This window comes from Chelonoidis abingdonii, chromosome 1 (assembly GCF_003597395.2).
Source record: "Chelonoidis abingdonii isolate Lonesome George chromosome 1, CheloAbing_2.0, whole genome shotgun sequence".
Lineage (NCBI taxonomy): Eukaryota > Metazoa > Chordata > Testudines > Testudinidae > Chelonoidis > Chelonoidis abingdonii.
Genome location: NC_133769.1, coordinates 370,773,183 through 370,786,013, shown reverse-complemented (window position 1 = coordinate 370,786,013; position 12,831 = coordinate 370,773,183). Strand labels below are relative to the sequence as shown.

Sequence of the window (12,831 nt, the reverse complement as noted above, 5' to 3'; positions counted from 1 at the left end):
GAGAAAATCAGTGAGACTCAGGTGTACGCTCGGGCACTGGAGCGCATTTGTTGAGAGAATCACAGATATCCATCTAGAACTCCTGTACACAAAAATTTGTTGTAGACAACTGCCTGTCAGTGTTCGACCGAAACATATCCAGTAACACTCCTACTGGAGGAACTGTCCAGTAGGAAGAAACTGAGACCATAAGCCTTGTAGGTAGAGCCCTAGTATGAGGCCTGAGGCTGGGCTAAGTAACGGTCACCAGCTTGTTGATCATACAGCAAATTAGGGCTGTAAGCTAGAGAGCAGCCCTGCTCACAGAATCTGGCAAGCTCAGGGTGATATTGGAAAAACCACACATTCTATGAGGTGCTGGCCACAGAGCACCAAAATAAACACATTTCAGAAAGGGTGGATACCAGAACAGCTCACACCACCAACTCTCTTTCCTACAGATAACAGGAACTGGTGACCATGTAGAAGATATGATCACGTTGACAGCGTGTGCAACTGGATAGAGTTACCGAGCGGTGATCCGGCGCATGGTCACCCCAGCTACGGTCACGCAGACTGTGAATTAAACTTGTACCCAAGGCAGGCTCTTTCAAAATTTTCTAAGAAGGCCTCAGTGTCATCCCCTGCCTTGTAGGTGGGAAATTTCTTGTGATGTGGAACAATAACTGGAGAAGTGTTGTTAGGATTGGCTGTGTTCTCTTGCTTAGCCTGTTCTAATGCCAGGGCCTGCCTCTGGAGTTCCAACTCTTTCTCTTTTATCTCCAGCTCTCTCCTGTGGGCAGCCTCTCTTTCTCTTTCTCTCAGCTCCATCTCTTTTTGTTTTATTTCTAGTTCTTGTAGTTTCTTTTCAATGTCTTGTTTGTGGTCTGTGTCTTTGATTTGTTCCTCTGCCTCCAGTTTCTCTCGTTCCTGTTTCAGGGCATCCTTGGTAGTCATGGTTCCTGCTTTCTTGTGTTGCGGTGCTCTCTGGTGTTTATTGCCTGAACTGCGGCTTCTCTGTTGCTTCCTCAGGGTTTGCTTAGCAACAGTCTTTCTACTTTTTTTCTAACCTAGCCTTCCCTGATAAAACTAGAACAACCCCCCCCCTTCATTTGCATGTGTGTTCTGCTGGTGTAGTTGACAAACAGCTGGAGTTGTATTGTTTAACAAACGACCCTTGTTAAACCTTAATGGCCCTGCCTGAGACAATCTTTATGCACAGCCAGAAAGGAGCAAGGAAAAAAAAATTCTCTGGCTGTAGGTTTAAAAACCCCTTCTCTCTGCTTATAAGCAGCTAGCAGAGAAAAAGAAAATACTAATCTTAGTGGCTTTTGGATTCTTACTTCATCCCACCACTGCCTACCATGTACAACAAAACAAGAAAGCACAAATGTAAAATCACCCTGTGAGAGAGCACGGTGTGTGCATCTCTTCTGTGAGAAGCTGCATCTGAGCTTCACTCTTCATGCAATGGAAAGCAGTAGCCAATGGGGACATGTCATACACCAATGGGAAGTGCACTGTGCTGCACATTGGGAGACGGGGGTTCTAGTCTTCGTCCAGCCTGCTGTGTCACCTTGGGAGAGTTTCTTTGCTCCTTAATTTCCTCTGTGGCAAAGTGAGCACATTTTGGGGCCAGCATGGAAGTCAGGAGCAAGTCTCCTCAGGGAGACAGTGCAGGGATTTCATGGCCCTCATCCGCACATCCCAGAACCCGACTAGGGGTGGCTTTCACTGTGCCATCATGGGTCTCCTCGACTTGGAGATCCACCCCATGAGGACATGGTTCGGGCAGCACAAATTCTCACAGACCACAGAATTACAGAATTAATTAATAAGTTTGCCACTCAAAGGTGTAGGCGTAAACAAATGTAATTACTTACTACTCAAATACTTCTTTTTCTTTCATTCTATCTACATAAAATAAAAAATAAATATTTGATATGAAACCAGACTTCCACTTGAACGTGGCATTTTGGTTCCATGCGCGGTCCCGCGCTATAATCGAAATCACACTATACAGACGAAAACTAAAAAAAAATAAAACAAGTTCATATGGGGCCAGTTTTCGGGGGTGGCAATTATTTCAAGGCCTCAGGGCGGCAAAATCATTAATCCGCCACTGACTTGGGTCAATAGTTCTCTTTCATAGAATCATAGAATATTAGGGTTGGAAGAGACCTCAGGAGGTATCTATTCCAACTCCCTGCTCAAAGCAGGACCAACCCCAACTAAATCATCCTGGCCGGGCTTTGACAAGCCGGGCCTTAAATACCTCTAAGGATGAGATTCCACCACCTCCCTAGGGAACCCATTCCAGTGCTTCACCGCCCTCCTAGTGAACTAGTGTTTCCTAATATCCACCCTAAACATCCCCCACTGCAACTTGAGACCATTGCTCCTTGTTCTGTCAACTGCCGCCACTGAGAACAGCTGATCTCCATTGTCTTTGAAACCCTCCTTCAGGTATTTGAAGGCTGCTGTCAAATCCCCCCTCACTCTTCTCTTTCGCAGACTAAATAAGTACAGTTCCCTCAGCCTCTCCTCATAACTCATGTGTCCCAGCCCCCTGATCATTTTTGTTGCCCTCTGCTGGACTCTCTCCAATTTATTCACATCCCTTCTGTAGTGGGGGATCCAAAATTGGATGCAATACTCCAGATGTGGCCTCACCAGTGCAGAATAGAGGGGAATAATCACTTCTCTTGATCTGCTGGCAATGCTCCTACTAATAGAGCCCATGAAGCTTTTAGCTTTTTTGGCAACAAGGGCTCACTGCTGACTCATATCCAGATTCCTCTCCACTGTAATTCCCAGGTCCTATTCTGCAGAACTGCTGCTTAGCCAGTTGGTCACCAGCCTGTAGTGGTGCATGGGATTCTTCCATCCTAAGGGAAGGACTCTACACTCTGCTAATAAAGTAGGTTCCCCTCCCCTCCAAGTTTAGTCTGTTGCAGAACTGGCTGAATTCACAAGAACCAGGAACCAGTTTTTCATGAGAACTTCTGTGTCCGACAAGATGGCTCGCTAGCGATAGGATCCAGAGGGCCTCTCCCCAACCTGCGTTATGCTGAGACTCTTCCGTTTCTGTTCATAGGCAGGTCAATTCTGTCTGCTGTAATGTTCCTTCATTTACTCTCTAAGTGGTGTTGATTATTTGAAGTTGTCTCTGATGGTTTTCTATTGATCATATCGGGACAGAGCGTGGCTAGAAAACTGACCCTGACATTACATCCCCAGCTAACCACCGTAGGGTGATGATGCCCTCTTGGAAAGGCCATCACCTGGATACACTTCCCTGGTGACTAACTTTTACTCCAGGTCCATAAAGCTCACTATCAATATCACTATGTTTCCTTAACTATTACCTGGACATGCCTTTTGCAATGGTTATGAAGCTTGACAAGTTACAAGCTTTCTGCACACACCTTACATGCTACTCATTATGAGTCAATATTCTATAAGGCTTGTGTGGTGTAGTGAGTTTGTCAGGCCTGAGATATGAGCTGTTTGCAAGGCAGAGGGAACTCTTGGCTCGGGGCCTCAGTGTCACAAGGACCTTTCTAAATAACGAACAAAGGGAGAAATGATCAGATCGAACAAGTAAGAGGAGGAAAGGGTTAATTCCCTGCTGCTCTTCCCCACCTGAGCCAGTCACAGAGGCAGGTCCCTGGGGCTCAGTGCTGGCTCTGAGTCCCCGCTGGGATTCCCAGGGCAGCAGTATAAATATCCCTGTACCTCAGCCCTGGTCAGTGCAGATTCCCTGCCGCCTGACGCTCCCCGACCCGTCACAGGCAGAAATTCCTCCTTCCTAGCTGGGGCTGGAGCCTGGTGAGTCGTTTGCATGGAATGAATCCGTGAAGGGGCGAATGGAAACATGAAACCTAGGCAATGTTGAGCTGGGGTTGGAGAGAGTGGGAGTGCGTAACTCTGACTGCAGGGGCAGCACGGGAGCCGGGGCTCTGAGATACGCTCCTGTGACTGCGCTGAGGTTGGGTATTGGGAAGAGGTCACCAGGTTACCCTGATCCACTCCCTTGGACGTCACCGGGGGTCTTCCTGTTGAACTCAGTGGGCTCTGGACTGGGCAATTCTTCATTACGTGACTATTCAGAGTAAACCTCCTTGGAAACTTCCTCAGGCCCTGTAATATTCTGCACCCCAAATCCTGTGGCCTTCACTCAGGCAACACTTCCATTATATTCAATAAGGAGCTCAGAACTGGGTCCATTCCATTTGGCACAAATTAGCTGGATTCAAGGAGCAGAGCCGTAAAAGTCCAAACTGAATAATCCAGAAGCAATAGGTTATAAGGGCTGATTTGATACTGATTGTGACGGGTTCTCTCCAGAGTACCATCTGGAACTGGGGTCCCCCTGAGCCCACTGACCCCCAGCCTGGGCTGCCTCTCACACTATACAGCTGTGACAAACTGCAAAACCCTCCCACCTGCACTTTCACCAACAGGTAGAGACACACCCAGCTGCAATTGGACACAGGCTCTTAAACCACCAGCTTTCCAGGCTAGGACCCCAGAGCAGTACCAGCCTGCCCTGGTCAAATCTGGGCAGCTTGTGTGTTTAATACCCCTTCACCTATCACTCAGTGTGAAGACAACCATGCACACATGGTGTAACCAAGCTGAGATTTTCCCAAAGCACTTCAGTCAAAGCTCACGGTTTAGATTATAACAGAACAAGCTTATTAACTACAAAAATAGATTTTAAGATTTTATATGAAGCTTAGGTTGCATTTTCGTTTATTTGCTAGGTAATCTGCTTTGATCTGCTTGCTATCACTTATCATCACTTAAAATCTATTTTTGGTACTTAATAAACTTGTTTTGGCTTTATCTACACTAGTGAGTTGGAATGAAGTGCATGGGAAAATCATAGCTCCATTGGCAGAGGCTGTTGTATATTCCTTTCCACATTCAGGGAGGGGACGAATTCTATGAGCTTACGCTGTACAGTTCTCAGTGCAGGGTAAGATTGTAACATTTTGGGTTTACACTCCAGTGGGGGGTACGAATCTGGGAAGCTGGTGGTAAATTTGGCTGCAGCCTCTCTACTGTTGGTTGATGCAGTGGCTGGTTAGAGCCTGCATGTAACTGCAGCTGGGTGTGTCCCTACGTGTGTGGATGCTGGTGTAAGTGTAAGATCGAGAGCAGGTCCGCAGCTTGTCACAGCAGCACAGTGTGAGAGGGGGCACAGACTGGTGTGTCAGAGGGCTTAATGAAACCCCAGTTCCATGTGCACCCCCTGGGGGAACCCGTCACACTGTAACAAATGCAGTCCAGTCCTAGCCGACACTCACTTTCTCATTGATTGTCTCTTTTCCTGTTAGTTCCAGGAAATTGAATAGAAGATCCTAGTGATGGTACATGATGCCAGCTGACAATCACACCTTTTTTGACCCCATGATCTTCATCCTGACCGGCATCCCGGGTACAGAAGAGTCTCATGTCTGGATCTCCATCCCCTTCTGTCTGATGTACATTGTGACTCTTTTTGGGAACTCTCTCCTACTATTCATCATACTAACAGAACAAAGCCTCCATGAGCCCATGTATCTATTTGTGTCCATGCTGGTCACTGTTGATCTGCTGTTATCTACCACTACGGTGCCCAAGATGCTGGCTGTATTCTGGTTTAGAGCGGGGGAAATTTCTTTTGCTGCCTGCCTGACCCAGATGTTCTTCATCCATGTCAGTTTTATTGCCGAGTCGGCCATCCTGCTGTCCATGGCATTTGATAGGTACGTTGCCATCTGTGAGCCCCTGAGATACACTATGATACTGAGCAAGTCTGTGACTGGGAAGATGGGGTTGGCGGTTGTCACAAGAAGTTTCTGTTTCATTTTCCCCACCATCTTTCTCGTGAAGCATCTGAAGTTCTGCAGAACCAACCGCGTGCCTCACACCTTTTGTCGGTACATGACCATAGCCCAGCTGGCCTGCGACGACATCACAGTCAATTTCTGGTATGCCATAGCAATGGCTATTTTAGTAATTGGTTTGGATGCTGTGCTCATTGCTTTGTCTTATGGGCTGATCCTCAGGGCTGTCTTCCGGCTCCCCTACAAGGACGCCCGGCTCAAAACTCTCCGCAGCTGCAGCTCCCACCTCTGTGTCGTACTGATGTTCTATATCCCAGCCTTTTTCTCCTTTTTTGCACAACGATTTGGGCACATCATCCCAGGTTATATTCTCAACCTGCTGGCCAACCTCTATGTGCTCATTCCCCCCATGTTAAACCCCATTGTTTATGGGGTGACAACAAAAGAGATCCTGAAACGGGTGATCAATGTGTTTCATCGGTGGTGCAGGAGAAGCTCCTTGCTGAGCTAAAGCAGGACACAGAAAATACTCTGGGACTTGGAAATTAAACCCAAGTTTTCATTGGAACTATAGGGATGTGTTTATTTTATACTTCCACTGCGTAAGGTCGAAAGCTGGTCTCTCTCGTCAACAGAATTTGGGTCCAATGAAAGCTATTTCCTCCCCCAGTTTGTCTCTCTAATATCCTGGGACACACATGGCTGGAACAGCACAGCGCCCTGCTACAGAAAACAGCCAGACTGAATGAGTCTTGTTCTAAGCTGAAGGGAAACAACAAAACAAGAAAGCACAAAGGTAAGATCACGTTGTGAGAGCGAGAGCATGGTGTGTGCTCCTCTGTGTCAAGCTGCACCCGAGCTGCACTCTTAATGACCAAGGAAAGCAGCAGCCAAGGGGGACGTGCCATACAACCATAGGAAGTCCACTGTGATGCACACTGGGAGACGGGAGCTCTAGTGTTCATTCTGGTACTGACTTCTTGTTTCACCTTTTGAGAGTTTCTTTCTTCCTCAATTTCCTCATTGGCAAATGAGCACACTTTGTGGCCAGCATGGAAGTCAGGAGTAACTCTCCTCAGGGAGACAGCACAGAGATTTCATGGCCCTACTCTGCACAGCCCAGAACCTGAGCAGGGTGGCTTTGATTGTGTCATCATGGGATTCCTTCACCTGGAGATCCACCCTAAGGGGCATGGCTCAGCCAGCAAACACCCCCCCACACCTCCCATGGCAAACATGATGATTCAGTGTTTAAGCAGGCCCTAGAATTTCTACTCGTCACCCCTGTATTCAGCCCAATAACTTGTGTTTGGCTAAGGCACTCCCCACAAAGATATGAGAACTCCTGAATCCTTCTCAGGGTCACAGTTTTGCTGGTCTCAGTTCCCCATTCCATAGCCAAGGCCTGCGTCCCATGGACTGTGTATTTGTCTGCCTTATAGATCATTTCGTGTGGATGGGCCCAGCTTACCCAGACTGATCTCATGCTCTTCCCCACGCAGGTGGCTTTGTGGGGCTGACTGCGTGGGAGAGAGGTCAGGGGATGCTGTGGCCTGGTGCACTGAGTGAGGGACTTATTTGCACATGCTCTCTGGTGCACCGACCATGGGAGACAGAGAGAGGAAAATCTTGTGTGTGAGATTAGCTGTGTCTTACCCCCTGCTAGTGGAATGTTTTGCCACTGGGGGTGATGTGATGAGTCTTGTGTAACCATCTGCTAGTGCCACAAAAATGCTGTGGGAAACTGTTTCTGCTTTTATTCCCACCTTCCATTCCTGGAACGTTGGAGTAGAAATGTCTCACAGGAACATAAAAACAGCATAAAGTGGGTCAGACAAATGGTCCATCTAGCCCAGTGTCCTGTCTTCCGACAGTAACAAATGCCAGGTGCTTCAGGGGAGTGAGCAGAACAGGGCAATCATTGTGTGATCCATCCCCTGTCTTCCCACCCCGGCTTCTGGTGGGCAGAGGTTTTGGGACACCAGCAGCATGGGCATAGAACCCTGACCAGTGTGGCTAATAGCCATTGATGGACCTGTCCCCCATCAACTTATCTAAGGCTTTTTCAATCCTTTCCCATCACAACATCCCCTGGCAATGAGTTCCATAGGTTAGCTCTGTGTTCCATTAAAAAACATCCATTCTCTTTTATGTATTAAACCTGCTACCCTGGTTTTTTCATTGTGTGAAAAAGTAAATAACATTTCTCTATTCACTTTCTCCGCACCAGTCATGATTTTACAGACCTCTGTCATATCCCCCCTTAGTTGTCTCTTTTCTAAGTTGAAGAGTCCAAATCTTTTTATTCTTTCCTCAAATGAAAGCTGTTACGTGCCTAAGTGCTCTGCAAGGACGAGGCACACACACAGACTGTGAGTGATATGGCTTTTAATGAAAGTAAAGTAACACACCCGCAACAGGGGCTCCACACGTTGCTATCACAAAGCGGGGAGCTGAGTCCAAAGCAGCAAAACAATACCTGGCAAATAGAGCTTTATGTTAATGGCATGTAAAGCAGCTCATGCTTATGCATTTCGGGGCTTTCCAACAGTCGGGGCTGCCTTTTTCTGCAGAGGGCCAGGGGCTTTCAGCACTTCCCCATATATAGGGGCTTCCCAGGCTAAGCGGTTCTAACCGGTTACAAGCAGCATACACCAGCGGACAGCAACCTCTAATGACCTGTCCTTGAGAAGGCGATCAGCCCTAGCTAGGCCGTAACAAACTCTTCCGTGGTCCCTTACAAAAGCCATTCCACACCCTAATAGTCTTTGTTGCCCTTCTTTGATCGTTTTATTTCTGTATTTCATTGATCCTGCAGGAGAAGTTTCCTGCTGAGCTAAAGGAGGCAACAGAAAATGCTTTGGGACTTGGAAATTAAAGCCAGGCTTTCATTTGAATTCTAGGGGTGTTTTAACTATGTACTTCCAATGTGAAAGCTTAAGAACTGGTCTTTGTCGCCAACATAATTTGGGTCCAATGAAAACTATTTCCTCCTGACTTTGTCTCTCTAATATTCTGGGACACATATGGCTGCAACAACATAGCTCACTTCCACACAAAGTAGCCAGACAGAATGAGTATCTGTTCTAAGATGAAGGGAAACCACAAAACAAGAAAGCACATATGTAAAAACCCCATGAGAGAGCGAGAACACGATGTGTGCATCTCTTCTGTGACAAGCTGCATCCCAGCTGCCCTCTTCATGGCAATGAAAAGCAGCAGCCAAGGGGGACATGTCATACACCAATGGGAAGTGCACTGTGCTGCACATTGGGAGACGGGGGCTCTAGTCTTCTTTCTGCCTCCAACCTGCTGCGTCACCTTGGGAGAGTTTCTTTGCTCCTTAATTTCCTCTGTGGCAAAGTGAGCACATTTTGGGGCCAGCATGGAAGTCAGGAACAAGTCTCCTCAGGGAGATAGTGCAGGGATTTCATGGCGCTTCTCCGCACAGCCCAGAACCCGAGCAGGGGCGGCTTTCACTGTGCCATCATAAGCCTCCCCAACCTGGAGATCCACCCCATGAGGACATGACTAGGGCAGCACAGACCCCCACACACCACCCCACAGCAAACATGTTTGAGGCCAGAAGGAACCACAGTCTGATCTCCTGTATAACACAGGCCCTAGAATTACACCCAGTCACCCAAGTATTGAACCCAATAGCTTGATTTTTGTTACAGCACCTTCCACATAGAGATGCAAACTCCTAAGTCCCTCTCAGGGTCACTGCTTTCTATCCACCTTATAGTCCATTCATCCAATCCATAGTTCTTTAACTTGCGGCAAGAATACTGTGGGAGATTGTATCAGAAGCTTTGCTAAAGTCAAGATATATCACATCTAGCATTTTCCCTATATCCACAGAGCCAGTTATCTCATCATAGAAGGCCATCAGGTTGGACAGACATGACTTCCCCTTGGTGAATCCATGTTGACTGTTCCTGATCACCTTCCTGTTAGGATATAGATATTCAGGCCTGTCTGCAAAGGCCTAGACTTTAAGAATGTAGGTGTATTCTTATCACTTAGCTAGTTATAGAGCTATAAAAGAAAGGATTAAAGATCACTGTCTGTGGAATGACCTTCTTTTACTACGACAGGCTAAGGCCTTCAGCTAAGCTATAGTTAGGCAGCCATAAGCTGGGAAATGTATGGTCACATACTCACATTCCAAACTAGTCACATTGAAATAAGGTGCTATTGGGCTATTAGGGATACAGTCCTGTCCTGATATTCCATCATCTCCAGAGAAAGGGAAGAGCCTAGAAGATGTAAAAGGAAACTTAGTTTAATAGAATCCTGTCTGGCAAGGACTCACTTATCAATAGAGACAGCTGGAAAACCCTCATGTCTGTACAGATGTAGTTGTGAAATTCTCACTTCTGTATTGTTTTATATGTTTATTTGCATGGTCTCTGTCTGGTTCTGTGATTATTGCTGTCTGCTGTATAATTAATTTTGTTGGGTGTAAACCAATGAAGGTGGTGGGGTATAATTGGTTACAATATGTTAGGACTGGTTTGTTAAATTTCAGTGAAATGATTGGTTAAGGTATAGCTAAGCAGAACTCAGGTTTTACTATATAGTCTGCAGTCAGTCAGGAAGGGGGAGGGAAATGGGAACTGGGACTGTGGATGGGAGAATTAAAATCACGTCTTGCTAAAGGGGGAAATGGGAATGGGGGATGGGAACGGGAACAGGGACACAGGCAACGCTCTGTGGTGTCAGAGCTGGGAACGGAGACATTAAGGAAGCAAACTGGAATCATGTTTGCTGGACGTTTACCCCAAGAAACATCGAATTGTTTACACCTTTGGACTTCGGGTATTGTTGCTCTCTGTTCATGTGAGAAGGACCAAGGAAGTAAGAGGGTAAAGGAATAAGCCCTCTAACACTTCCTCTCCTCCAAGTGCGTCAAAATGGATTTCTTGAGAACTTGTTTCAGGATTTTGCCGTGGATTGAAGTGAGGCTGACTGGTCTGTAGTTTCCTAGGTTTTCTTCTTTCTCTTTTTATAATATGGGCACTATATTTGCCTTTTTCCAATCTTCCGGGACCTCTCCCGATCACCACAAATTTTCATAGGTAATGACCAATGGCTCTGCGATCGCATCAGCCAACTCCCTCAGCACCCTTAGATGCGTTAAATCTGGACGCAGGGACTTGTGCATGTCCAGTTTTCTAAATAGTCTTTAACCTGTTCTTTCACCCCTGAAGGCTGCTCACCTCCTCCCCACACTGTGTTGCCCAGTGCAGCAGTTGGGGAGCTTTTGAGGACTTCAGCTTTTTCCACAACCTCTGTCCCTATGTTGCCTCTCCAGTTCCGTAAGAGTTGCCTGACTATCTTGGCTAATAGCCATTGTTGGATCGATCCTCTATGGACTGATCTATTTCTTTTTTTCCCAATTATACATGTATCTAGTTCCTTTTTGAATGCAGTTGTACTTTCTCCATCACTACATTCCTCTTGCAATGAGTTCCACAGGTTACATTTGTGTTGCTTGAATAGTCAATAGCAATAGTCACACACCCAGATTCCCACCACTTAGGCATTGGTGCAGCACAAAAGGGAAACGGAGGCACACAGGGTATTCAAACCATAAGACTCAAAGAGGCTCGCATATAACATAATAACTTCATAACAGGATGTGCTAGTGCCTAAGGGCCCTGTAGCCTGTTGTTCAAGACCTGTGGTCTCTGACACCCAGACAGTAATGGAGACAGAGTCAAACAGGCCCATGGCAGCCTTCTCTCCTGGCGCCCTTTACTGTTGCTGCCCATCAAGTCTAGACTGAGAAGACAAAATCTCTGACTCTGCCCATCACTGACAGAAGCGATCAGGTCAGTCAACTTGACCTGAAACATCAAGGGGACATTACCCAGTGATAATTCTAGATGTGCAGGTCTGCAAGGAACCTCATGGATCATCTAGTCCAGTCCCTACACTCCAGGCAAACATTTTTCTAAGTGGCTGCTGATTTAAAGGGTTTCAGGTTTGGATGCCGGGGCACCGGAATGAGAGAAGTCAAGGGCCTTGGCCCCATTACTTATAGAAGTTGGAGGGTTAAGCCCTCCCAGTGTTAAGTGACCAGAAGGGCAAGAGACAGGGGGAGGGGGTGGAGAGAAATGAGTGAGGGGAAGAAAATTGGGGTACAGGGGGTGGGACTGAGACCCAGGGGAAGGGGTGGAACAGGGTGGGGACTCGGGGGATGGATGGCGGGAGGCCGGGGCCCCCTGAACTCTGCAGCCTGGGCTGTCATTCCCAATGCATTGCTAATGATCAGCAGCAAACCCCTCCAGGTGTTGTTATCACTCAGCACAACTGAATGTGGAGCCTCTCCACCCAGCTAGATTGCATGAATGCTCCCAGAGCCACGCATGAATCACATAGGGAAAGGCCTCCACCAAATCCTCCCAGCTCCCAGCCTTGTATCTCAGGAATATACCGACTTGCACTGCTGAAGACGAGCAGTGCACATTTATTAACTGGTTCCCCACTTCATCACAGGAAAGTGGATATACACCAGCCTTTGCAACACCTGCGCAGATTTACCACACACTACAGGCAAACTCATTGGGCAAGACAAACTGTCAAATTAGTTTATTGACTACAAACAATGGATTTTAAGTGATTATAAGTGAAAGGCAAGAAATCAGCATTAGTCACCAAAATAATATAAAATATAAAGACAGAGTATAAACCCTATTAGCCTGGGCAACACCTTGATTAAGCAGTTTTTATCACTGCACTGTATACTGCAGTTCATAGCACACAGATTTCACGGTTTAAACTTGGGCCAGTCCCCTCTGTTGGAGTCTTCTGTGTTGTGAGTGTCTTTGTTGCTTTCAGACTGGGTGGGGGCAGGAGAAAGGCCAAGTGTGGGGTCCCTTTCTTCTGTTTTATAACTTCAGTCCCATGTGCTGGGAGAACACAAGTCCAGGCATGTCTGGGGGCACTGCTGAGACTCCAGGGAAGGTTGAGCAGTTACCATGGTGTGACCTGATTCACACGAGAC

At 47.0% G+C, this 12,831-nt stretch overlaps 1 protein-coding gene across 1 annotated transcript; it reads left to right on the top strand.

The window, feature by feature from the left end:
• Positions 1-5,361: 5,361 nt before the first annotated feature.
• On the top strand, positions 5,362-6,327 carry LOC116828681 (olfactory receptor 52B2-like). The gene has a single exon (XM_032787090.1). It carries the CDS (start codon positions 5,362-5,364, stop codon positions 6,325-6,327), a length of 966 nt encoding a protein of 321 aa, XP_032642981.1.
• Positions 6,328-12,831: the final 6,504 nt, after the last annotated feature.